General features: G+C 47.2%; 2 protein-coding genes and 1 pseudogene across 2 annotated transcripts; 2 read left to right on the top strand and 1 right to left on the bottom strand.

The window, feature by feature from the left end:
• Positions 1-4,877: 4,877 nt before the first annotated feature.
• On the top strand, positions 4,878-5,833 carry LOC101770317 (annotated as a pseudogene).
• Positions 5,834-7,431: 1,598 nt separating this feature from the next.
• LOC111257008 (putative pentatricopeptide repeat-containing protein At1g68930) lies at positions 7,432-8,136 on the bottom strand. Its single transcript, XM_022825895.1, has one exon. It carries the CDS (start codon positions 8,134-8,136, stop codon positions 7,432-7,434), a length of 705 nt encoding a protein of 234 aa, XP_022681630.1.
• Positions 8,137-15,144: 7,008 nt separating this feature from the next.
• Positions 15,145-22,335, top strand: LOC101774235 (protein FAR1-RELATED SEQUENCE 5-like). Its single transcript, XM_012844292.1, has 4 exons — positions 15,145-16,168; positions 16,607-16,861; positions 16,933-16,994; positions 22,117-22,335. The coding sequence occupies exons 1-4, from the start codon at positions 15,145-15,147 to the stop codon at positions 22,333-22,335; spliced, it is 1,560 nt and encodes a 519-aa protein (XP_012699746.1).
• Positions 22,336-23,305: the final 970 nt, after the last annotated feature.

The following is a 23,305-nucleotide window of genomic DNA, read 5'->3' as shown; positions in this document are numbered from 1 at the left end:
ATGTTCTACCTACAAATTAATTTTCAAATTCAGATAGTAAAGGCATAGCGGTCGACCTAGTATCTTGCGGCTGAAAATTTCAACATATAAGGATAAATCATATTTAAGATTTGTCCATCAGTTGGGCTAAAATCCTTCATAACAAAAAATCATGATTATTGTTAGGTATCTGAGAGAGGATGACAAACACAAATTGTAGAAGAGAAGGCACAATATCCGAGTGATCCACAATAAGCTCATCAATCATATTACAAAATAAGTGGAGCAAGCAGATCCCTCTTATCATTAATTTACCTCTCTTATCATTAATTATAGTGACTTAAAAAGTACCTGTGCAGATAAGCCCTAAGGGTTCCTCAAAAATACCCACTGCCACGTAGCATTAACTTAAGAGAACAAGTTGAGAAGTGCCTTGATCTATTTGTGATGAGTGATTGACTAGATGATTTGAGGCTTTACCGGTTGAGTCCATATTCCATATGTGCTTGATTATACTAATGGCTAATCGTAGGTGTGTGTTGTGGTATTTGAGTATACCGTATGTTGTGTGTTGTGTCTCTTGGCTTGTGATGTGTAGGTGTACGATGTGACATGGTGGTCGACGGCATGAGGTGAAGGTCAAGCATGAAAGGTCCATGCCAATGTACTAGGGCTGTGAAGGGTGGACACGAGTAGGCTTGGATTGAGGGACCCGAGGAGTCTGGGCGGAGTCATGGGTAATCCACATGGTGCACGGAAGAGCAAGAGTACATGGATGGTGATTGAGACGGCATTGGTCAAGTCAAGCGGGACGGAAGCGAGTCAAGTAAGCGGCCCGGGAGCCAGGAGCGAAAGACTTGGAGGCGTCGAAGGCTTGGCGGAGGCTGGACACACATTGACATCGGTGAGTCATGCCTTGCGGGGCGTGCAAGAGGGTTTGACCGGTTTGACCTTAAAACCGGTGGTGAGTCACGCTAGGTGGGTGTGCCAAGGGTTTGAATGGTTTGGCCTCAAAACCGGGGGACGAGTCCAATGCGGCTAGACGGCATCGACATCATGGAGGTCGCGTGGTGGCCAAGCGAAGATGGATGGTTTGGGTCGTTTGGGCCTCAAAACCACCGCACAGGCAGGTTTGATGGTTTGGGCCTCAAAACCAGGGGTCAAGCCCGATGCGGCCAGAGCTTCAAGAAGGAGGGCATGTGGCATCATTGCAAAGCTTGCGTCGAGGCGAAGCAAAGTCGTGAAGGTGACGTGTCCGTCCGATAAGCGAAGAAAAAGTTGGACGGTTTTGCCCCTAGGAGGTTTGGAGTTGTATGCTTCATGTAAGGGCAACTTGGGAAATAGCCAAGTGTAAATATACATGAGAGATGGCTGGTTGGGGCAGCCATCCTTTTGGTTATTTTGGTGGGGGTTTTCTCATTTACTTTGTGAGAGCCTTTGGTAGAGGGAGAGAGGAGGGATCTTTGTGTTGATCTTTTTGCCATCCAAGTTTTGATTGTGCTTAGAAGTGCCTTGTAACCGGACATGGTTAAGTAATCTAATGATCTATTTCGTGCCATCTTGCTCCATCCCATTTGGATTTGTGATTCCCGTTTGTGTTCTTCGCGTTCTTTGTTTCTTCCTTCTCACCCCTTTCACATTTTTGTTCGATTCATATTTTGTGGGGGGTTTTGAGTCGAACCAATTATTTGGAAAAGAACTAGGACATGAGTTGAACTTTTCCACTGAAAGGATTTGATCGAAACCTCACGAGTTCATAGATCAGGACGATTCAAGTTTGGAGGTTGAAAAGGTTGTGCTCTTCACAAGATTTATAATTCCCTTTTATTGACAAATTGTTTAAGGATGATTTCTTAGTATTAGTTTCTCTACTATCTTGTGATGCTATGGTTCAAATTTTGTGATTTTTGAAGATCGTTTGGTCGAGTTTCGGATTTTTCTTCTCTCCTCATGAAGGCTGAAATCTGGAATTCCGAAATATTCCAGAGCATATTCCGAAAATTTCCGGACCTCCGGAAGTTTCCAAAGGTTTCTCTAGAAATCTTCGAATATCCGGAATTTTCCGAAGGTTTCTCCGGATTTTTCCGAACTGAGGTGTTAGTTTTCAAAGTCATTCTTTCGATACTCGTTTGGACTCGTTCTTTCTTCCGCTACTCTCAATTTGGGTCCCTAGCATCATTCCTAGGTCCATTAGCTTGTGAATAGGTAAGTGTACTTGATTTTGCTAGAAGAGAGGTTTAGGGAATTTTAGCCAAAGTTCTCGAAGAAAATTTGAATCGGCTCTCATTCACCCCCCTTTTTGTCGCCTTTCCGGTCCTTTTGTCTCCCTCCCGATCCCCACCCCATCGCCACCCATCAACACGTTGCCGCCCCTCCCCATCGACGCCACCCATACCCATCGCCCGTGGCTCCCGCGACCGCCGCCGGTCGAGCCTCTCCTACGCCGCCCGCACTGCTCTGCCCCCCGCTAAGCCCCTGTGCGCCGCCCGGGCGGTCGCCGAAGGTGGCTGGAGGTGGTGGCGGCGCAGCTGCAGGGGAGAAGGAGGCGGCATGGCATGCGGTGGTGGAGGCTACTTCTTCTGCAAGAAATGGTATCCCTCGCCCGTCGCCGCCACCGCCGGAGCCAGCGCAACGTGCCGACCGCCGCCAGATGTAGCGACCTGGATCCGTCATCGACAGACATGGTGAGCCTGGTCACACCGGCAGTAGACGGTGCACCCGATCCTTGGCCCCAGCGACGCCCCGCGTCCAGGTGACCCTAATCCGGAGCTCCTTGCGCGACGACAACACGGGTCGAGCGTCAGGAGCTGGATGCGCAGTGGAGGTGTGGAGTAAGAAGAGGATAAGAGAGAAGAAGAGATGAGAGAGAAGGGTAGAATTGACTATAGCAACCATTTATCTAAGGAATCCAAACACATCTTGCTAAACTTTAACCAACTACTACTTTAGTCAACTAAACTTTAGTTTTAAATTTTAATTGGCTAAATTTTAGTTGAGGTGGATCCAAAGAGGGTCTAAGAGCAACTCCAAAAGTTTCCCAAACAGTTCTTTCCAAAACTATATATTGGGAGTTCTTTCGAAAAATTTTCCCCAAAAAATATATCAACCCACAGCAGATCACTAATAACTAACACCCAATATTTCAAAACGGCTAGGTTATCATAATTACGCCAGCCCAACGCCTCCTGTTCTGTCCCCGTCTCATTCTTTCTTCAACCTCCTCTAGCCGAAGAAGAACTCGCCGATCCGCAAGCCTCCAATCCTCCCCTGTAGTTGTGTTTGACCACGCCAGCTTGCAGCTTTGCTCCGTGCCTTGCCTGTACTTGGATTACTTGGATTGGAGCTCAATGGTTGGACGAAGATTCATCAAAATCCCTGTGAAAAGAGATGAGCATAAGCTCATTGGGGTTCACAGCCACAGCTCACGCAACTCATAAAAAAGAAGCTCAAGCCGTAGTTGGACGAGCTTGCCCGTGCCTGCGGTGGAGCACGCAAGCCCCTAGCTGCCCGCGAAGCCCATTCCCACTGGCCCTTCTAGCGCCGCGCGCGGAGCTCACCCCCCACCGCCCGTGGAGCTCGCCATTGCTGGCCATGCTCGTGCCGCTCGTGGAGCTCGCTCGACCCTGCCTTCAACTCGCACTGCGCCGGCCTCTCCTCGCGCCATGTGAGGGACGGAGCAAAACGGCCCGTGATAGGGGACCGAGAGTATGCCCCGTCCGTTCATTTCGGTGGTACGTATAGATGGCCAAACGGCCGGTCCGACCCAACCTGGCATGGACACGATTTGGCCCGGCATGATTAGGTTCGGCCCGATTAGGCCCGCGCAATAATCGTGCCGGGACGTGCTGGCCCACGTGCTGAAGGAGAGGCCAGGCATGGCCCACGACCTTCTTAGGCGGGCCGTGCCGGCACGCTGGCTCGACAGGCCTTAATGGCCTCGCCGTGCTCGGGCCGGTCCACGGCACAGCTCTGTCTCCTCCTATTCCCCGCCGCGCAGGCGATACGTTCGCGGCTCCGCGCCAGCACTGGCTCAGGCGACGCGGCCGTGGGGGTGGAGGTACAGGAGCAGCACGATAACGCCACGGGGGCGGTGCAGGCGCAGCACGTCGTGGACGCACCCGACTTCACCCTCCCGGCGAGACAGAGGCTAGAGGGAGGCGGTGGAGGGAAGTGGTGGAAGGCGCGGGGGACGGCCGGGAGGTGGCGGGAGGAAGTGGGGGAGGCGGCGGGAGCCGGGAGAGCGGGGGAGCCGAAGGGTCGGGAGGACGGGAAGAAGAAGCGGGGGAGGCGGCTGGGACTGGGAAGGTGGTAGCGGTAGCCGGGGTGGGGTTTGGGGAGGCCTAAACAGGTCGGAACAGGCCTTAGCCAGGCCTAGCAAGCCTAAACGGGTCGTGCCGCCTGTTGTTGGCCCACGGGCCAAATGGGCTAGGCCGTGTCGGGCCAGCCCATGGGCTGAGGCAACAGCCTAGGCCCAGCCCGTGGTGTAGGCTAGGCTGGGCCAGCCTACAAGGCTGCCGTGCCGGACTTGGGCGAAAATGTTGTGCCGTGGTTCGGCCCACGGACCACAGGCTATATTGACAACTATAGTGGTACGGAGTCATTCTCGTGGGAGGGGGCGATTGGGGAGGAAGGATGTCACCCATATTATGGACGGTGATGGGTTCTGTTTTGGCGTCGCGAATTAATTGAAAAGTTTTTGGAGCGTTATGTTTTTTTCTCTCTCACTAAATGAGATGTTAGGGGTAGGATACAAAATTCTTTCGAGTTGCTCTGAGTCTGCCTGCCGGGATGCGAACTTGCGAAGACAGAGAGCATGGGGAGGGAGACGAGGACAAGCAGAGACGGTTAAGAAAAGTTGCAACAGCCCACATGTAAAAGGCTGTACGCCACGTCACCCTCGTCCTCATCGATCGATCGAGCAGTCCATATCACACACTTGCACCACCATCGATCACCGCCACACCAGACTCTGCAGGGAATGAAGAAGCCATCCGTATCCGTATAAAGGACGAAAGCAGCAGCAGCACTGCACCATCGGAAACCTCATCAGTCTCCTCTGATCCTCTCCCACAGGGGCCATGGCGATGGCGCCGCAGGGGCAGGAGCAGGAACATGAGCAGCCGCACGGCCACCGCCCGGTTCCGACCAACAGCAACATGCCCGGCGGCGCGGCCGCTGCCAGCACCATCGCCACCAACCGCTGGGGCCCGCTACATGGCCGTCATCCTCGCCGTCCTGCTCGCCGGGCTCGCGCTCAACGCCGCCGTGCGCTACCTGATCCGCTGCAGCCGCAGAGCCCGCCGGCAAGGAGGCGCCAGTGCCACGGAGGCGGACCCCGACCCCGACCCGGAGAAGGCCGCCCCTCCCCAACCCCCTCCGCCGCCCCCGGCCCTGGTGTACTCGGCGGCCGTGACGAAGCTGGCGGGCGCCGCGGCGGAGTGCGCCATCTGCCTCGCTGAGTTCGTCGACGGTGACACCGTGCGCGTCATGCCGGCCCGCGGCCACGGCTTCCACGCCCGCTGCATCGAGCGCTGGCTCGCGGGGGGACGACGCTCCTCCTTCCCGACATGCCGCGCGCCGCTGCTGCCCGCCGCCGCCGCCGCGACCGCCGGAGCCGCGGCCCAGCAGCATGCCGCCGCCGCCGCCGCATCATCATCATCATACATACATACGTACGTACGTACGTATATGTATGTATGTATGTATGTATGTATGTATGTATGTATGTATGTATGTATGTATATGTATGTATGTAAGGCTCTTGTTTCTTTTTTCTTTTCTCTCTGTGTAAAAATTGATCTCAGTCAGCAGAGGAGAGAGGAAATTGAAGTGGATGGATGATTTTACTTGTCAATAACTAGTGTGGATTGCTGTTCTTTCAGCTAATTAAGCTCGATCTCGGTTGCTGCTGCTGAGAATCCAAAGGGAAACCATGATCATGATATGTAGCTGAAACAGCTAGCGGTTATTAGCTAGGATTTTGAAGCAGCTGAAGTTGGATGGGGCACACAGTGCTTTAGTATTTGTTTGGTAGCTTCTTCATTCGATCCTCATCTTATCACGACGTACGCATGACCAAATGCATTGTTGCTTTATGATCAGAAACACAACAAGGTGCAGGAACAAATCGAGCGACGACGGTCATTTTCGGTCCCCCCCAGTGCCCCCAGATGATTCCTCAGAAAGGTTGTCACAAGAGAAATGTCTCTGGACCTGATGTCCGCAGCTTCAGGAGTACCAACGGTCCTTACCTTCAGGTTGTCCTACAGTGCAATGTTCATCAGTAGCAGCACAAAAGCAAGCTGACTGATTCAGCTCTCGGTCCTTTCTGCACTGAAGAAGAAGACCAAGGCCATCTTTTTCCTAAACTGTCACAAACACGGATCAGTCATGGATGCTGTCGGCATTTCAAATTGAAAGCTGACTTGCTGCTGCTAATCTCCGAGCTTCAGAGCGATTGCTCCATGCATTATCCAGCTCGCACAATTCTGAAGCCCACCACAGTTTTTGCAGTTATGGCCTCTGTTCTTTGGTAGATAAAAGAGAGGTAGAAATTCAAGGATTTCAGATATGAAGATCATACAGCCAGAGACAGCCGCAGTCGCATCTGAGCTGAATTCTATTCAAGAAGTGCCGTATCCTCCTTTCTGAGGAATCAGCTGGATCAGGCTTGGTGTACTAGTCTCATTGTGTAATTACCGGTTGCTTTTGTGTAAGCTACCCCTCTATTCTTCTGTAACTTTTCTAACTGTGATTTGAGTTGATAAAGAAATTATTCTGGTCGGTCACTGGCCTACAGAGCTAGCCTGTCAATTGTTATCAGCACCTTCGGTATGCTCACAAGATAATGTTCTGCATGCCATAGCTGGAAACAGCTTCACACTTTGGCTGTCAGAAGGCATAACCATCGAAAATTAGGAAGCTGGTAGTTACTAATTTCAGCTTTCGTGCGTACCATCAAACAAATCTCCCAAAGTCAGCTGATGTATTTTGTAAGAAGAATATAAAGCCAACTGGTGGGTACAATATTCAATCCATGTAATTCCCAGTCAAACTTCACACTTGGATGAATGGTCAGAATCAAATAGGGTGCCATCACCAGAAGTCCCCACAAGAGCATAGGCCATTGCTGAGCTTGTGGAATCTGACAGCGTCCCTCACAAGAATATCACGGCCAGTTATCTTAGATATGAACTTTGTAGCATTCTGACAATCTACACAAACCCGCAGATTCTTGACGATACGAATCGGCATATCCTGTGGAACAAATATTAATCCGAAGGCAATTGCAAGCTTCTCGCTGTGATGGCTGAGCATGTGAACCTGATCAGAATCTGCCGCATCATGCAACACTGAAACTGACATCAGGTTTGTATCCTTGTTCAACCATCTTAGAGTTGAGCCACTCGAGCTTTTCATAAATCCCCTTGGATGGAGAAGGGGCGAGACTGATCAATGAGACCGATCATCAGCTGAAAAGATGTGAACTTTATTCTTATATTTGATCCAGCTACAGCCTGGCTCCTTCATTCCACGCCTTAGCTGGGGAACCTCATTCCATTGACCTTTAGCAGCATGCATGCTCCACAGAAACAAGTAACTAGCCGGGTTCTGGGGATCAATCTCAGCAGCCCATTTGCTGATTTCCATATCACCACGCAGCCTGCAAGCACTCAGCAATGTGCCCCATCCAATTGCGTCAGGGCATACCGGCATTTGCTTTATGAACTCCTCAGCTTCTTTTAACCTCCCTGATCTGCTGTACAAGTCAATCATGCAGGTGTAGTGATCATCTACAGGCACAATACCATTGCCCTTCTGCATGGAATAAAAGTAGCCGCGTCCTTTCTCTACAAACCCAGCACGGCTACATGCAGAAAAGACACCAATAAATGTTACCCCATCAGGCTTGACGCCCTTTGACAACATCTTCTCAAACAAATCAATAGTTTCTTTCGCTTTCCCAAATTGAGGATACCCACAGACAAGGGCTGTCCAGTGTCCAGGAGACCTGATCGGCGGCAACATCGCGAAGGCACCATCGCGGTCGCGGCATCGAAGCCTTCGAGAGAAGCAAGTGACAGTTGGCAAGTACCTGCTGGCAATGGAGCCAGACCTGCACGTCGTGGATCCCCCGGGGGTAAGCTGCCTCACCATGGTGCGGCCACACCCATCCGATCCGATCCCGCAGTACGGACGGCACCTGGAGTCCGGCTTCGTCGCCGCCGCCCACAAGAGCTTGGTCGTCATCTACGTCACCAGGTACTCGGGATGGTACCTGGTCTTGGACTTGGCATCTTCCTCGCCGCGCAGCTTCACGATCCCCGGTATCGCCTACCCTGACTCTTACAGGTGCGCCGGCCCCGGGGCCACCGTCATCACGCCACTCCACCCTGGCGCCTTCGTCCTCGCCGAGCTGCTCTTGAGCCTCCGCTGCCCCATCAAGGGGCTTTCGTCGGTCATGCTCTGCTTCTGGAACTCCCATAGTTCGTCGTGGGACAAGAAGGCCGGCGACCTCCCCGCCCAGGTGTGCCACGTGTGGGAGGTTCACATGTCCTTCCCTGTCCAGAGCAGGAACCTCTTGTGCTGGGTCGATCTTCTCCCGGATTGCTACTCTGCAATCTCGATGAGGTTCACTCGGACTTGCACATGTCTTTCGTTCCGCTGCCCCCAAATAGCTGCGAAGAATTCGACCAGCAGCGGCTGCCGAACCCGCAAGACTTTAGACTTTCATCTACGAAAGTTGTGCATTCGATTTCTTGTTTCCTGGAGATAATACAATAGGCCACGCGCTTATACTAAGGTCCTGTTTGGATCCCATAGCAAAACTTTAGTCCTGCACTTTTAGTCTATTTTTTTTTCTACGAGAATCCAAACAGGTGGGCTAAAGTAAGCAAATAGCAAAAATCCGGGCTAAAGTTTTTTCTCCCAAAGAGACCCTAAACTGGGCTAAAGTCCCTCGGGGCGGGCGCTGGACGCCCCATACCCCCACTTGCCCATCCACCCCGCTGCTCTTTCCTGTACATGTGCATGGAGTCATTAAATGAGGGGCAAATCAGTTATTGTTTGATGAAAGTCTAAAGTTTAGCCCATGGATCCAAACAGCCCAGCAGGACTAAAGTTTAGGGGCTAAAGTTTAGCGCATGGACTAATGATCCAAACAACACCTAAAGATCACTCAAAGATAGATGTATGTTGGTTGTTAAATGTACTTACCGGCCAACCCTTCCCCTGCACCTAACTTCGGTGGTGCAGTTATTGCAAACTTTGCAATCAAGGAGAAGCTTTTTTATCTAAGACCTTTCCAAGATAAACAACATAGCTGTCACAATTCATTATTCCTTTCTTTTCACAAGAATGTTCTACCATCATTTTTGCAGTGGTAGCGCACAAGTTCTGTTGCAGGGAAATGGACCTATCGTGAACCTTGACACAAAACTGTTATAAAAGAAATAAAATTAGCCCAAACTGAACACCCCTAGAGCAGATACTCTCCTTGTTGATGGTGACAAAATCAAATGTCGGGTGGTGTATTCACTGCTTCTGCCATTCCCTCTCAAGGATTCCTCCCCTTGAGCGGCGTTAAATGGTGGTACGTGGAGCTCGGATGTACTGGAGGTGGCACCATCAGCTTCAAGGGAGGTCATTGTTTCTGGTGAGCTTTGGCTTGCACGTCCTTTCGCCGCCCTAAGTCCCCTTCCTGTTGCGCTGTCACTCAAATGGTGGGCAACGGCGGGACGACATAGCTACGAGGGGTGGGGCAAGGTGCAACGGTCACAGTGTAACTGACAAGTACGTTGTTCGGTGGAGACGCTAATCGGTGATCAATGGTTGTCTTTTGGTTGTGTCATGTTTTGTCTTTGAATTGTTTGTGAGTTGTGTTCCTGTCGTTCCTCTATTGTACTCTGGTGTTGTATCTACCACATCCCCTTCTACTTCCATCTTGGCTCTTGAAGCCATTGTAACCGCGTAAATGTTGTACCATCACCAGCTTGCCGGCATCTGTGGTAATATAATTCAAGTGGTCCCCCCTGACCTGTCAAAAAAATGTAGCCACTTTAATTTGCTGGGAAACCTTGAAACCGTTCTAGCTGAAACAGATTAGCTAGGACTTTGAAGCAGCTGAAGTTGGATGAAGCACAGTGCTTTAGTATTTGTTTGGTAGCTTCTTCATTCGATTCTCATCTCATCACGACGTACGCATGACCAAATGCATTGATGCTTTATGATCAAAAACACAAGAAGGTAGCAGGAACAATCGAGCGACAATGGTCATTTTCGGTCCCCAGTGCCCTAGATTATCCAGATGGCCCCTCGTAATTGATTGTGTAGTACCTACAAATGAATGATTCCCGTTTCCCGTTTTCTCCACGACAAGGGTGACACATGTTGAAACATGCACAATGCAAGCTAGCATCATCATATCCAAGAGGTGGTTTCACATTTGATAGGAAATTTTGAAACCCTAGATATGCATGTATTCATGCATGGTTCAACAACAACTTAAGCATATATATATGCACATATATAGAGAATGGAAACACCAATTGTCAAAGGTATCTGGACTCCCGACTCCCGAGCGCTCCCGACGGGCGACTCGGGAGGCGAAACACGACTCTCCCAGTAGCCCGCCTCTCGCCTGACTCCGGCCAACAGCGGAGCCGAAGCCGACCCCCCGTGTCGTGTTCTCTTCCTCCCCTTTCCTCCTCCTCTCTCCCTCTCCACTCCCACTCCGCAAATCCTAGCACCGCCGTTGGCAGATCCACCTCCCCTGTGACCTGATCTACACGTCCACGGCGCGGGGCCCCTTCCCTGACGACGGCTACCACGTCCTCCCCCCCTTTTTTTCCGTCACTGCCTGGAGGTCAAGAGGGATGCCCTCCTCATCCTCCCCGTCTTGAACTGGAGTGGTCCTCGACTCGAACTCATCCTCTTCTCACAAGAATGGCTTCAGATATGCAATATTAAATGTGGAACTAACCCCAAAGTCTACATGCAACTCAAGTTTGTATGCATTATCATTGATCTTCTCAAGAATTTTAAAAGGTCCATTAGCGTTTGGCATCAATTTTGACTTTCTCAATTCAGGAAATCGATCTTTATGCAAGTGTAACCAAACAAGATCACTAGGTTCAAAGGTTAAATGTTTCTTGCCCTAGCTACCATAAACTCTGTATTTGGCAAGTTACCATTGTTAGATCTGCAAGTTACCAAAGTTAGATCCTAACCTGTTCAGGAAGGACGAACTCAAGTTTTAAGATTAAAGACATCAGAGGATCCTTGAGCACAGAACAAAAACACCGAACAAATTATTGTGTATATACCTTGAGGTGTGTCAGCAACTCATGTTATCATGTATCTCTGTTAAATCTTTATCATATTTGTCCTCCGACTGTGTTTTATGTAAGAACTCTGGTTTGTAATCTATTTAAGTATTTCCAACTTGGTTTGTAAACTAAATCCGTGTACTCTATGTTTGTAAATTGAAATGCCATGTTGTATTGTCCGTGCTCACTTTCGTGTGAGACTTGCTGCATACTATTTTGATCAATGGAATCGGTGGTTAAATCGGGATGCTACTCGACAAACTGTCCAATTATATCAGTTGAAGTGCGATTGACATTTACTTCATTAATATGATAAGGGCCAGTGAGCTTCATTCGGTGTAATTGAGGTGTTTCTGCCACATAGGTCTTGCCCCCATTAGAAGTCCAACCCCTTACAAATCCCATGTCCAAATATAACACCTAATTCGAGTCGAAATCGGTCTGGCCGTCCTGTGAAACCGGTGTGACCGGTTTTCCTTGGTGTAGATATTCCCAAAGTCATAACTCCCCCATCCAATTTCTGAATCAAACGTTCTACATATGCATTTTGACCGTCTCAACGAGAGCTATGCAATGATAAAGTCCAACTTGCAATTTAAGCACACGAGCTAAACTGGTCTGACCGACCATGCTCTCTGCAGCAGTTAAGAAAGACCATGTAATGATGCTAATTTCACATGACAGAACGAAGAGATAGATCATCCAAAGCTTCAACTTCACATGATTCAGTTGCGGAGGTCAGCAAACTTAATCTTTTTTCCACTTGGCCCCATCCCAATTGCTTCCACCGCTCTCTAGCAGAAACAGACATACTTGTCAAAAATATAAACAGCCCTTTACCTACTTCAAAGGTGTTCTCACAAATGTAGGTTGCAGAACAAATATAAACGGCTCTTTCATTCAAAGAATAAAAGTTAAAACAAAGTTTGGAAGAAACACGGAGCATTATTATGTGCCAAATGAGTAAGTAAGGTTTTACTCCAACTGGATCAGCTACACAAAAAAAGCATAAAAAACGGTGGAATTGGAATTGATAAAACTAAGTGTGTTCTACATAGTGTTCTACCTGGTGATACTTTGAGCTCAGCTGGGAGGCGGCATCGAAGGTAATGCGGAAACGCGAACTTAACAATGTTCTTGGGAGATTTTGCTGGGTGGCGGAGATGACCCTGGTTTTGCGCGTGTCAACAGAAAGCAGGAACTGCACATTCCTAACCCAGTAGCCCTCGATTTGTTCCAGATCGCTCGGAATGACAAGGTAGACGACGCCATGTTCCTGCGTGCTCAGGTTAGGGAACAATGGCGTAACCGCGGCAAGCCCATGGAGATGTATGTCTCGTCTGCCCAGAGATCGTCTAGACGCAGCACCGTGTCCTTCGTCCAGCTAGTGGATGGCCCGTCAAGGTCCAGGGTGTAGGTGACGAGCGAGATTGGGGTGCCCTCCACGAAGCCATCCATGGCGAAAAACTTGATGGTGCCGTCAACACAAGCCATGGTGCGGAAGTCTTGCGGGTTCGGCAGCCGCTGCTGGTCGAATGCTTCGCAGCTGTTGGGGGGCAGCGGAACAAAAGACATGTGCAACTCCGAGCGGACCTCGTCGAGATCGCAGAGCAGCAACCCGTGGAGAAGATCGACCCAGCACAAGAGGTTCCTGCTCTGGACAGGGAAGGACATGTGAACCTCCCACGCGTGGCACACCTGGACGGGGAGGTCGCTGGTCTTGTAGTCCCACGCCCACGACGAACTATGGGAGTTCCAGAGGCAGAGCATGGCCGACGAAAGCCCCTTGCTTGGGCGGCGGAGGCTCAAGAGCAGCTCGGCGAGGAAGAAGGCGCCAGGGTGGAGTGGCGTGATGACGGTGGTCCCGATGCCGGCGATACCGGGGATCGTGAAGCTGCGCGGCGAGGAAGATGCCAAGTCCAAGACCAGGTACCATCCCGAGTACCAGGCGCCGGCGTAGATGGCGACCAAGCTCTTGTGGGCGGCGGCGACGAAGCCGGAGTCCAGGTGCCGTCCGTACTGTGCGATCGGATCGGATGGGTGTGGCCGTACCATGGTGAGGCAGCTTACCCCCGGGGGATCCACGACCTGCAGATCTGGCTCCATGGCCAGCAGGTACTTGCCAACTGTTGCTTCCTTGTCTTCAAGGCTTCGATGCCGCGACCGCGATGTTGCCGCCGACCACCCCCGGTGCTTCTTCTCCGAGCGGCTCTGCCTCTAAGGGATGGTCGCGGAAGAAAACGGAGCGGTCAAGCACGACGCGAGCAGGGGCCATGGCGCAAAGAATTGGTAGGGTAGGCTTGTTGGATTGGATCTATCGAAGAAGATGGCGGCAGCGGCGGAGGAGCCTCATATTTGACGGTGTATGTCGGGGGAAGAAAATTCAGTGCAGCCCGGATGCAAAGCGCATCCGGTGCGCACCCGTCCGCTCGGTCGACGCGTGGAGGCGGAAGAAAATCGGACGGTCGCGCGTCTGGGAAGGCTCCTCGCGGCTTGGCTGCCTGGCTCCTCGCGCGACTGCATGGCTCGGCTGGGAATTGGAATAGGCGCGGCGCGCGGAGTACATGCATGCAGCATGCTGCCGTGCCTTGCCTATGATTGGCCCATGCATCTGGGCCGCCTAGCGTGGTGTGATTGGCCCAAAGATCACGAAGGGGCAGTACATGTACAGAACTACAGATCCCTCTCGTAAGTCTCTGTTTTTGCCCTTTGACGCCTGGCAACGCGCCGCCGCCGCCGCCGCTTGCATTTGGGTTGCTGCCGTCCATCTGGCCGGCGGATCGGCGACGCCGCCACCTCCATCTGGCCCGGCGCGCCACCTCCTTCATCTGGCCGGCGGACCGGCGACGCACCCAAGAACAGCCTCCTGCCTCGACGAAAGTAAGTCTTTGTTATGGTTAAAAAAATATTTATCTTTGCAATCATCAGCGTTGTGCAATTCATTCTGAATTTCTGATTTACACGAGCTACTAAATCACCTGCAGAGTACCCAAAGGACTGATCGCACCACTGGAGACAGTTTCGTGACGCATCACCGGCGGAACTCCATCTGCCTGTCCTCGTTTGAAGCTCTGAGCTCTTGGGAGCGGAAGGCTTCTTGTCAGATGGATTTTTTTGCGCCGACTCTTCTCCCGGCCGATCCTTCTTGTACGTCTTGAAGAACTCCCTGTTCTCCTGCTCCTTCCAAACTATCAATGCAAAGAAGAAATAAATTAACAAAGCGCATGATACAGGCTCACAGCAGACAACCTCAGATGCGCATGAGGATGATGCAATCGCTGACGGTGGTCATGGAGTCGATAGAGAGCAGCCATCACAGGTAGGGTCATTGTATGTTTATTTATACGATAATACAGATACATCACATGTTATTACTCATCTATTTTGGTACGATCATGCATAACATGATTGAATAATTAATCATCATCTCATTTTACAATAGGTGGCAGATAAAGTTGGGATCACTCCTGAAGTTGGAATGAATTTTGAATCAGAAGAACAAGCCTTTGAGATGTATAACACATATGCCGGTAAGGTTGGGTTCAGTGTTAGAAAGAGCAATACAAAGCGTCGAGTGGATGGTAGTATATCTCAGAAATATATAGTTTGCAGTAGCCAAGGACATCGGCAAACCGAGTCATCAAAAGACACTACAAGGACAGGTTGTGATGCTCGTGTTCAGTTTAGTGTCAGCAGAGAGGGGATTTGGACAGTGCAAAAGATTGTAACTGAACATAATCATTACCTTGCTAGTCCAAATAAGTCGCACAAGCTGAGATCCCAACGACGTGTCACTGAAGCAGACAGGATGCTAATTGGCCAGATACGAGATGCCGGGATGAAGCCAGCCCAGGTGTATGAGTTCATGAAGCAGTTTTACGGAGGAGCTGACAAAGTGCCTTTTGCAAAAATGGATTGCAATAACGAGATTGGACGTGAGCGCAGAAAGTACTTAGAAGCCAATGATGTACAGACACTGGTAGAATACCTGAGAAACAAACAGTCACAGGATCCTACATTTTTTTATGCCGTTCAGGTAGATGAGAAAGATGGTCGGATAGCAAATTTTTTCTGGGCAGATGGTCAATCTATTATGGACTACAAATGCTTTGGTGATGCTGTGTCATTTGACACTACATTTCAGACTAATAAGTTTGAGATGCCTTTTGCTCCGATCCTTGGAACAAACCATCACAAGCAGACGATAATATTTGGGGCTGCATTGATATTTAATGAATCTATTGAATCATTTGTTTGGCTCTTTGAAACCTTCCTAACAGCAATGTCAGGCAAGCATCCAAGGACAATTTTCACTGATCAAGACGCGGCCATGGCTGGAGCAATTGCTTATGTATTCCCAAATACAAGCCATCGCCTTTGTTTGTGGCACATTTACTTAAATGCTGCTAAACATCTCGGGCATGTAATTCACGAGTCAGATAACAAGTTTCTACCTGATTTTAAGAGATGTGTGTATGAAGATAGATCGGAGGCTTACTTCATTGAGAAGTGGAATGAGTTGTTATCTGAATATAATCTGGAGGATAACTCTTGGATGAGAAACCTATATGATTTGAGGGCAAAGTGGGCAGCTGTGTACCGTGATGCTTTTACAGCGGATATGACCTCGACTCAAAGGAGTGAAGGCATGAACAATGTGTTTAAGAAAAGATTTCGTAGGAAACTCGGTCTTTCAGAACTTCTTGTAGAATGTGAGAAGGTTTCAGTTAGTCTTCGTGAAAATGAGTTAGATGAAGACTTTAATTCACGCCGAAAGGACGCGGTTACTTACACCCCAAATTTACCTATGCTGAAGACTGCAGCGGAATCATACACAAGAAGGATGTATTCTGAGTTTGAGGGTGAATTTAAAAAACAATTATCATTGTCTCATAAATTGCTACAAACTGAAGGGACCAACCTAACATTCTTTATCACATACATGCAATCCGATCATGGAGCAACTGTAGTGTTCAATAGTGCAGATTCTACCATTACATGTTCTTGCAGAAAGTTTGAAGCTATAGGTACGTACAAAAAGTTTAAAGCCATTATATTTTTTTATACAATTTGCTGAAAATGGTATCCATATTGTATAGGTATATTGTGCAAGCATGCCCTTAGAGTCCTCAATATAAATGGAGTGTATAGTTTGCCATCGGAATATATTCTAAACAGATGGACAAAATATGCGAAAAGGGGATTTTATATCGACAAACAAGGAAGTGAGGAGGAAGATTTGAAAGCACGTGCTGCACTTATCTCTCGAAAAGCTACAACCATTGCATTGAAGTGTTCAGTGTCAAGAGAACTTATTGATGATTTGGAGAAAGCCATAGAGAAGTTGGACTTGGAAGCAGATACTTCTCTTAGCAAGATGCAAGAAAAATCAAATGAGGTTCCTCCAATTCGCCATGAATGTGACACAGGCTCATTGAATGGTGTAATATCTTTTAGAGTTCCTCAGGTGGTAAAAGGCCCAAAGAATGCACGGTTCAAAAATGTGGTTGAAAAGAAGACAGTAAAGTCAAAGAAGAAAAGTGCTAAGAAGAAAGGTATTGATCCTACCCATTCCAGATGCAGCCTTCTATAATAAATTTTTTATGTTCATTTTTGTCATCTGCAGGAGAGGATCCAAATACTGCTGCAGAAAATGGAGATGGAGGTGCTGATCCAAAGCAATTAACTGTAAGACATGATTCAGACTAATTATACCCTTTTCACAATTTATTTACTTATACTCACATTTAATATGATACAGGATCTTAATTCCTCTATCGTGTCTGCTCCGTTGATCCAAGGTGGATATGGTAATGCGACAATGCCACACTTTAATATGATTGGGAATTCTTCTACCATGTCTGCCCCATATATACAAGGAGGATATACAAGTTTGCTACTTGGAGTTGATCAAGACGCCACATTGCAGTCAACAGTTAGGAAATTACATTTCGCTGGAGGATCCAATCATGAAAACATGTAAATGTGCTAAGCTGTTAAAGTTTCCACTTTACATGTGGGATTTTGTTATTTGCCCTAGATTTTATTATGGTGTAATAATGAATTTAATCTTTTAACTGTGATGCTACCGCCATATGATTTTTGTTTGCAGTTGAACCCTCTTTTATCTTTTATATTTCGGTCTCCATTATTGTTCACGCTTACCTGTAGCTACCATAATCCTTCAGGCGTCAGTTACCTTGCGCGCTGTCAATTATTCAGGCGTAAAGGGATCTGTAGTTCTGTACGTGTACTGCCCCTTCGTGATCTTTGGGCCAATCACACCACGCTAGGCGGCCCAGATGCATGGGCCAATCATAGGCAAGGCACGGCAGCATGCTGCATGCATGTACTCCGCGCGCCGCGCCTATTCCAATTCCCAGCCGAGCCATGCAGTCGCGCGAGGAGCCAGGCAGCCAAGCCGCGAGGAGCCTTCCCAGACGCGCGACCGTCCGATTTTCTTCCGCCTCCACGCGTCGACCGAGCGGACGGGTGCGCACCGGATGCGCTTTGCATCCGGGCTGCACTGAATTTTCTTCCATGCCGGGCGGGATTGGACTCTGCTTTCGCTTGGGCCTCAAAGGGATATGTTTAGTATGGGCCGGCTAAACATATGGGCCAACCAATGCATGCGGCCCATTTGCATTACCATTTGTGTGAGCTGGTCAGAGGTGATCCAGCAATACGTCCACGGACCATATTTGACCGTAGTGCTTCGCGGTCACGCAAAAGCATTCGGAAAGCTACTTTCTTTACGATGGGTCGGTCAGACCAGTTTAGGTCAAGTGCTTAAATTGCAAGTTGGACTTCATCGTTGCATAACTCTCGTTGAGATGATTAAAACACATATATAGAACGTTTGATTCGGAAATCGGATGGGAGAGTTATGACTTTGGAAATATCTGCACCAAGGAAAACTGGTTAGAACGGTTTCACAGGGCGGCCCGGTCGGTTTTGTCCCGAATTAGGAGTTGTATTTTGACATGGGATTCGTAAGGGTTTCGAATCCTAATGAGGGCAAGACCTATGTGACAGAAACACCTCAATTACATTGGATGAAGCTCACTGGCCCTTATCATATTAATGAAGTAAAAGTCAATCACACTTCAACCGATATAATTGGACTGTCGAGTAGCTCCCCGATTTAACCACCAATTCCATTGATCGAAACAATACGCAACAAGTCTCACGTGAAGGTGAGCACAAACGATACAACATGGCATTTCAGTTTACAAACATAGTGACGGGTTCGTAGACCTGGGGTCCCCAACTGCACCGTTTCCCTAGGCGCTTGGTGTCGGTGTTTTAGACCGGCGACCCGCCTTGAGGGTACCCTAGGTGGTCTTTTGTGCGGTAAGGATCGTCGAGAATCAAGGAATCAATGGTGACGCAAGGAACACGATTTAGACAGGTTCGGGCCGCTAGATCGCGTAATACCCTACGTCATGTGTGTTTGTTCGTATTGATCTTGGATGAGCTGGAGTTGTTCTGTTGGTGCGAGTTGGGAGCTCGTAGCTGCTGCAGAGTCAGACACGAAATAAATATATGATCCAACAAGTCTTTTGCTACATTCAGCTAGTTCAATGCAGTGCGTGTAGGGGGTGGGTGTTGAAATATGCAATGCATACTTGGAAGATTCTAAACGATTGTGGAGATCTGAACGTTGCCATGTATAAGGATAAGATCACGGCAAGGTAAGAAGGTTCTAGAGAATTGGAGAGAATGCATGAGCCATGATTGTCATACTTCATGGTGAAGTGTAGAATACTCTAGAACTAGATATTTTAGCATGGTAGAAATATAAGAAACTAGATAAGGATGAGGAGGGTTCTAGAGTTAGGATATTTTGTATTAAAGAGTGTGGAAGTTGCCACATGGCAACGCCACAATGATCATGAGCACCTATGAATAGAGGTGCTTCACTGCCTCCTAGCCGATTTCTCAATAGTGAGCAAGACTAATTATTAACATATACATGTAGAATGTAGTATAATTATTAGCATATATACATGTAGAACGTAGAATAATAGCCAATTCGCTCTTCCATCGGAATAGTTTTGCAAAACTCACTCAACCTTATAGCATCATCTTTACAGGTTTCCACCACAAGTATATACCAATCGTACTAGAGAAATGGACTAGCAGCTGAAAAATGTATGCAAAAAGAAAAACACTTGTTAAAAAAGTGAAAAAGCAAAACATTTTTGGTTCAATATTTTTGCTTCTGCATTCTATAAAAAGCAAACACTAATTTTAGATACCAAAAAGAAAACACTTGTTAAAAGAGTGAAAATAAGTTCTTTTTATCAAAAAGAAAACATAACAAGGGTGAAAATAAGTTCTTTTTTTAAAGCATGCAAATATACAATGTAAAAATAAGACATAAGATTATACCTCATCACCAAACATTCTTTGTAGAAGTTTTATGTTTGGTATTTCATGTCCCTCTTTTATCATTCTAACTTCAGCATCCCTATCCTGAAAAAAGAACAAACACAAATTATAGAAAAAATAATAATCACACAATCATATTGTACAAATCAAAATTGAATAGCAAATACCTTTATTTTTTTCCAATGCTTCACATAACTCCTAATCTTGTCAGCATCTTTTCTTTCAGAATGTATAACTCATCCTTTGTGAACTTGAGCTTGGGATTAGGCTCAATGTTATTTAATTCCATTATTTCTACGCAACAGGTGCATAACACTTGCTTAGCAATTGGATCCCATATAGTTTTCTTATCCACCTGCCACCATCAGAAAAGATCAATACATTAATACAAGTCAAATCAAATCTGAGGGAAATGACCTCGTTCCAAAGAACACCCAAAGTATTAGCTCCATTACTCACCCTAAACCCAAGCTCCTTCCTCTGCGGAAGCTTCCGCAGGTCAATCACATCAGTCGGACTGTTCCAAGAGAAAAATTAGGAGTGCATGTCTATTGTGCATACAAAACACTAAACAAAAAAATATAGGAAGTCACCTTGAGATGGTGATCACTAATAACATCTGATAGAAAGACTCGTAACCGGTTTGATAACATTTTTTATATTACCTTGTAAACCACGTTACATAAGCTTATAGGTCGAAACTGGGAAACTAGCGTAGGATTATTTCCCTTTGGGATCAACACAATAGTGGTGTCATTCCACCCCTCTGGTATATTTGTCGTGTTTACAGCCTCCATTACTTCCAACACCAAATCTTCTCCCAGTAACTCCCAATATTTTTTATAGAATACCGCATGCATCCCATCTGGTCCGGGTGCCTTCAAATCACCAATTTGGAACAACACTCTCTTTATCTCCTCTGCTGTGAACGGCCTCATCAACTCCGTATTCATGTCCTAAGTGACTGAACGTTTGACATCTAACAATACACTTGCCTACTTCTGATGTAAATAGAGTCTCAAAATAGCTTTGGACAATATTGCACATCGTACCTCCATCTTCGTGTCTTGTACCATTGTCATCCATCAGGTCCTTGATTGTGTTTTTCTTCCTCCTCTTGGTTGCGAAGTTGTGGAAAAAACTTGTGTTTCTATAGGCCTGCTTGAGCCAATTTGCTCTAGCACGTTGGAACCAATGGATTTCCTCTTGTTCTAACATCTATTCCAGTCGTACCATGACTTCTTTCTGTGATTCTGTATTAGCAGCCGTCATTGGCCCCCTTTTCAACCTCTCAAGTTCCCTCTTTAGATCAGATATCCTTTTGGCCGGAGCCTTTAGGACATCTTTATCCCATTTGTGTAGTTCTTCATGGACATTGTTTATATAGAATATGGCGACCAGGCCGTTCGTGCCAAGCGCCTAGTGTTTAATCGCGTGCCCATTCGCATGCCAGGCCTATATATGGACCTAATCAGGTCTTTTTTCCATGTGCCTCTAAAGTTTATCTGGTTAAATTTTGCTGCTAAGAATTTAAATAGGTCCAGCGAAAACTCAGCTAAATTTTAACTAAAAAAAACTTTAGCCATATAGCTAGTCAAGAGTAGCTAAGACCAGCTAAATATGATCAAAGATAAAAATACCCCTACGGGTTTAGCAAAACTGCCACAGCATTAACTCATGAAGAGGGCCGCCAGCAATACAGGAAGGGTAGCATGGTCACTTATTTTCAACAACTAGCAATTACCTAACCTTTAGCAAGTTAAAAAGGCTTCAATCTTTGATACAAACATTACCCATCTTTTGATCGGTAACCGCACAAATTAGTTTGCTTACCTGCATAGGAGTTATGGTATGGTAGATGGTAGAGTTACCACTCTCCTTTTCCTCAGTCCTCCACACACTAAAACACATACAATCCTCGCAGAAATTCACGGTATTTCTAAGAGGATCACACAGATACATTATTCTTATTCACTTATTGCATTTTCATTTGTTATATGCAAAGCAAAGTTAAAAAGGAAACAAGTCCCACGTATGTAAGCTCTGAAACTCAATACTGTTACAGGATGAAAAGAAACTGAAGAATCCCCATTGACCTAAAGCATCGTGACAATGCTTCACCAAAAAGCTTGTAGAATTTTAAAGTAAAATACTGAATTCACGTGACAATAAATCTGATAAATAGTGCAATGTGACATTACCTCTTAATATCTCATAAATAGTGCAAAAAATTATTTCTTTCCCCATTGCCATGTACTGTACCATTCTTTGATTTGTAATCGCTGCCGGTGGAGTGCGTTTGTGCTTCCTGTCCTACCTGTAGATTATTAGCCTGCATGTAAAAACTAACATCTCGTTTGTTTGGATTAATGTGTATTGGTTGAGTGTTGAATGATGGAATTAATGTGTCCGGGAGTCTTACGACAAGGGTGCGGTCCTCGAGATGGCCGACGCGCGGCTGAACGGCGACTTCGACGAGAGGCAGATGGAGCGTGTGATGCTCGTCGGGCTCTTGTGTGTCAACCAGGATCGTGGGAACCGGCTGGGCATCAGAGAAGCTGTCAATTTACTCTCGAATATCAGACTCTCGAATATCAGACACCCGTTACCTGAACCTGAAGGTATCAGCACATGATAGAAAATGATTGGTACCTGAATCTCAGACGTGCACCTAGTAGGGAGGATGTAGTTCTGTGTCTCTTTTACCATAGTAGGGAATGCTGTCAGCTGCCTATCCTTTAGGGGTGTTTGGTTCCCACTCCTTAAAGTTTAGTCACGTCACATCGAATATTTGATACTAATTAGGAGTATTAAACATAAACGGCGAGACGAATCTATTAATCCTAATTAGTCCATAATTTGACAATGTGCTGCTACAGTAATCATTTACTAATGATGGATTAATTAGGCTTAATAGATTCGTCTCGCCATTTAGCCTCCATCTGTGCAATTAGTTTTATAATTAACTCATATTTAGTCCTCCTAATTAACCTCCGAATATTCGATGTGACACGGACTAAACTTTAGCTCAAGGAACCAAACACCCCCTTGCTGTTTGACCATTGTTTTCTCTTGTCAGATTTATTTGAGACAATATCTTTGGTGTATACATGTTTGTCGTGTTTGCCGCTGTCCATGGCGGTCGGTCGTGGTTAGCACATCTAACGGTCTGCTCAAAGTGGTAGATGTAACAAACTCTCTAGCAACGTGCTCAGGTATTCAACACAGAAAAATCAGTACCGTCGGATGTTCTGATACCCCACCTGAGGAATGTCAGAGCAATCATTGAAGCAATTGATACGCTACGAAGAAGTTAAGTGAAAGTCATACCATCGGAAGTTCCGGTGGCCACTTTTCTAATAGCGTTGGAGCAATTGCTACAAGGAAGGGAGAAACCCTAGACCATTGGATGTTCCGATGATAAGTCAAGAAAGATGTCGGACAAAGCATATTTTCTTTGAGAAGTTCCAGAAAGGTTTTGAACAAAAATCCTTTAGCACCGGATGATCCGACGGCACCATCAGAGAAAGCATAAGAACAATGACGTCAAGGGGATCCAACGGCTATGTGACGTGAATAGTGATACTGGATGATCCGATGGGGGC

The sequence above is a fragment of the Setaria italica genome, chromosome I, assembly GCF_000263155.2.
Source record: "Setaria italica strain Yugu1 chromosome I, Setaria_italica_v2.0, whole genome shotgun sequence".
NCBI lineage: Eukaryota > Viridiplantae > Streptophyta > Magnoliopsida > Poales > Poaceae > Setaria > Setaria italica.
This window is presented reverse-complemented; position numbering and strand designations above follow the sequence as displayed.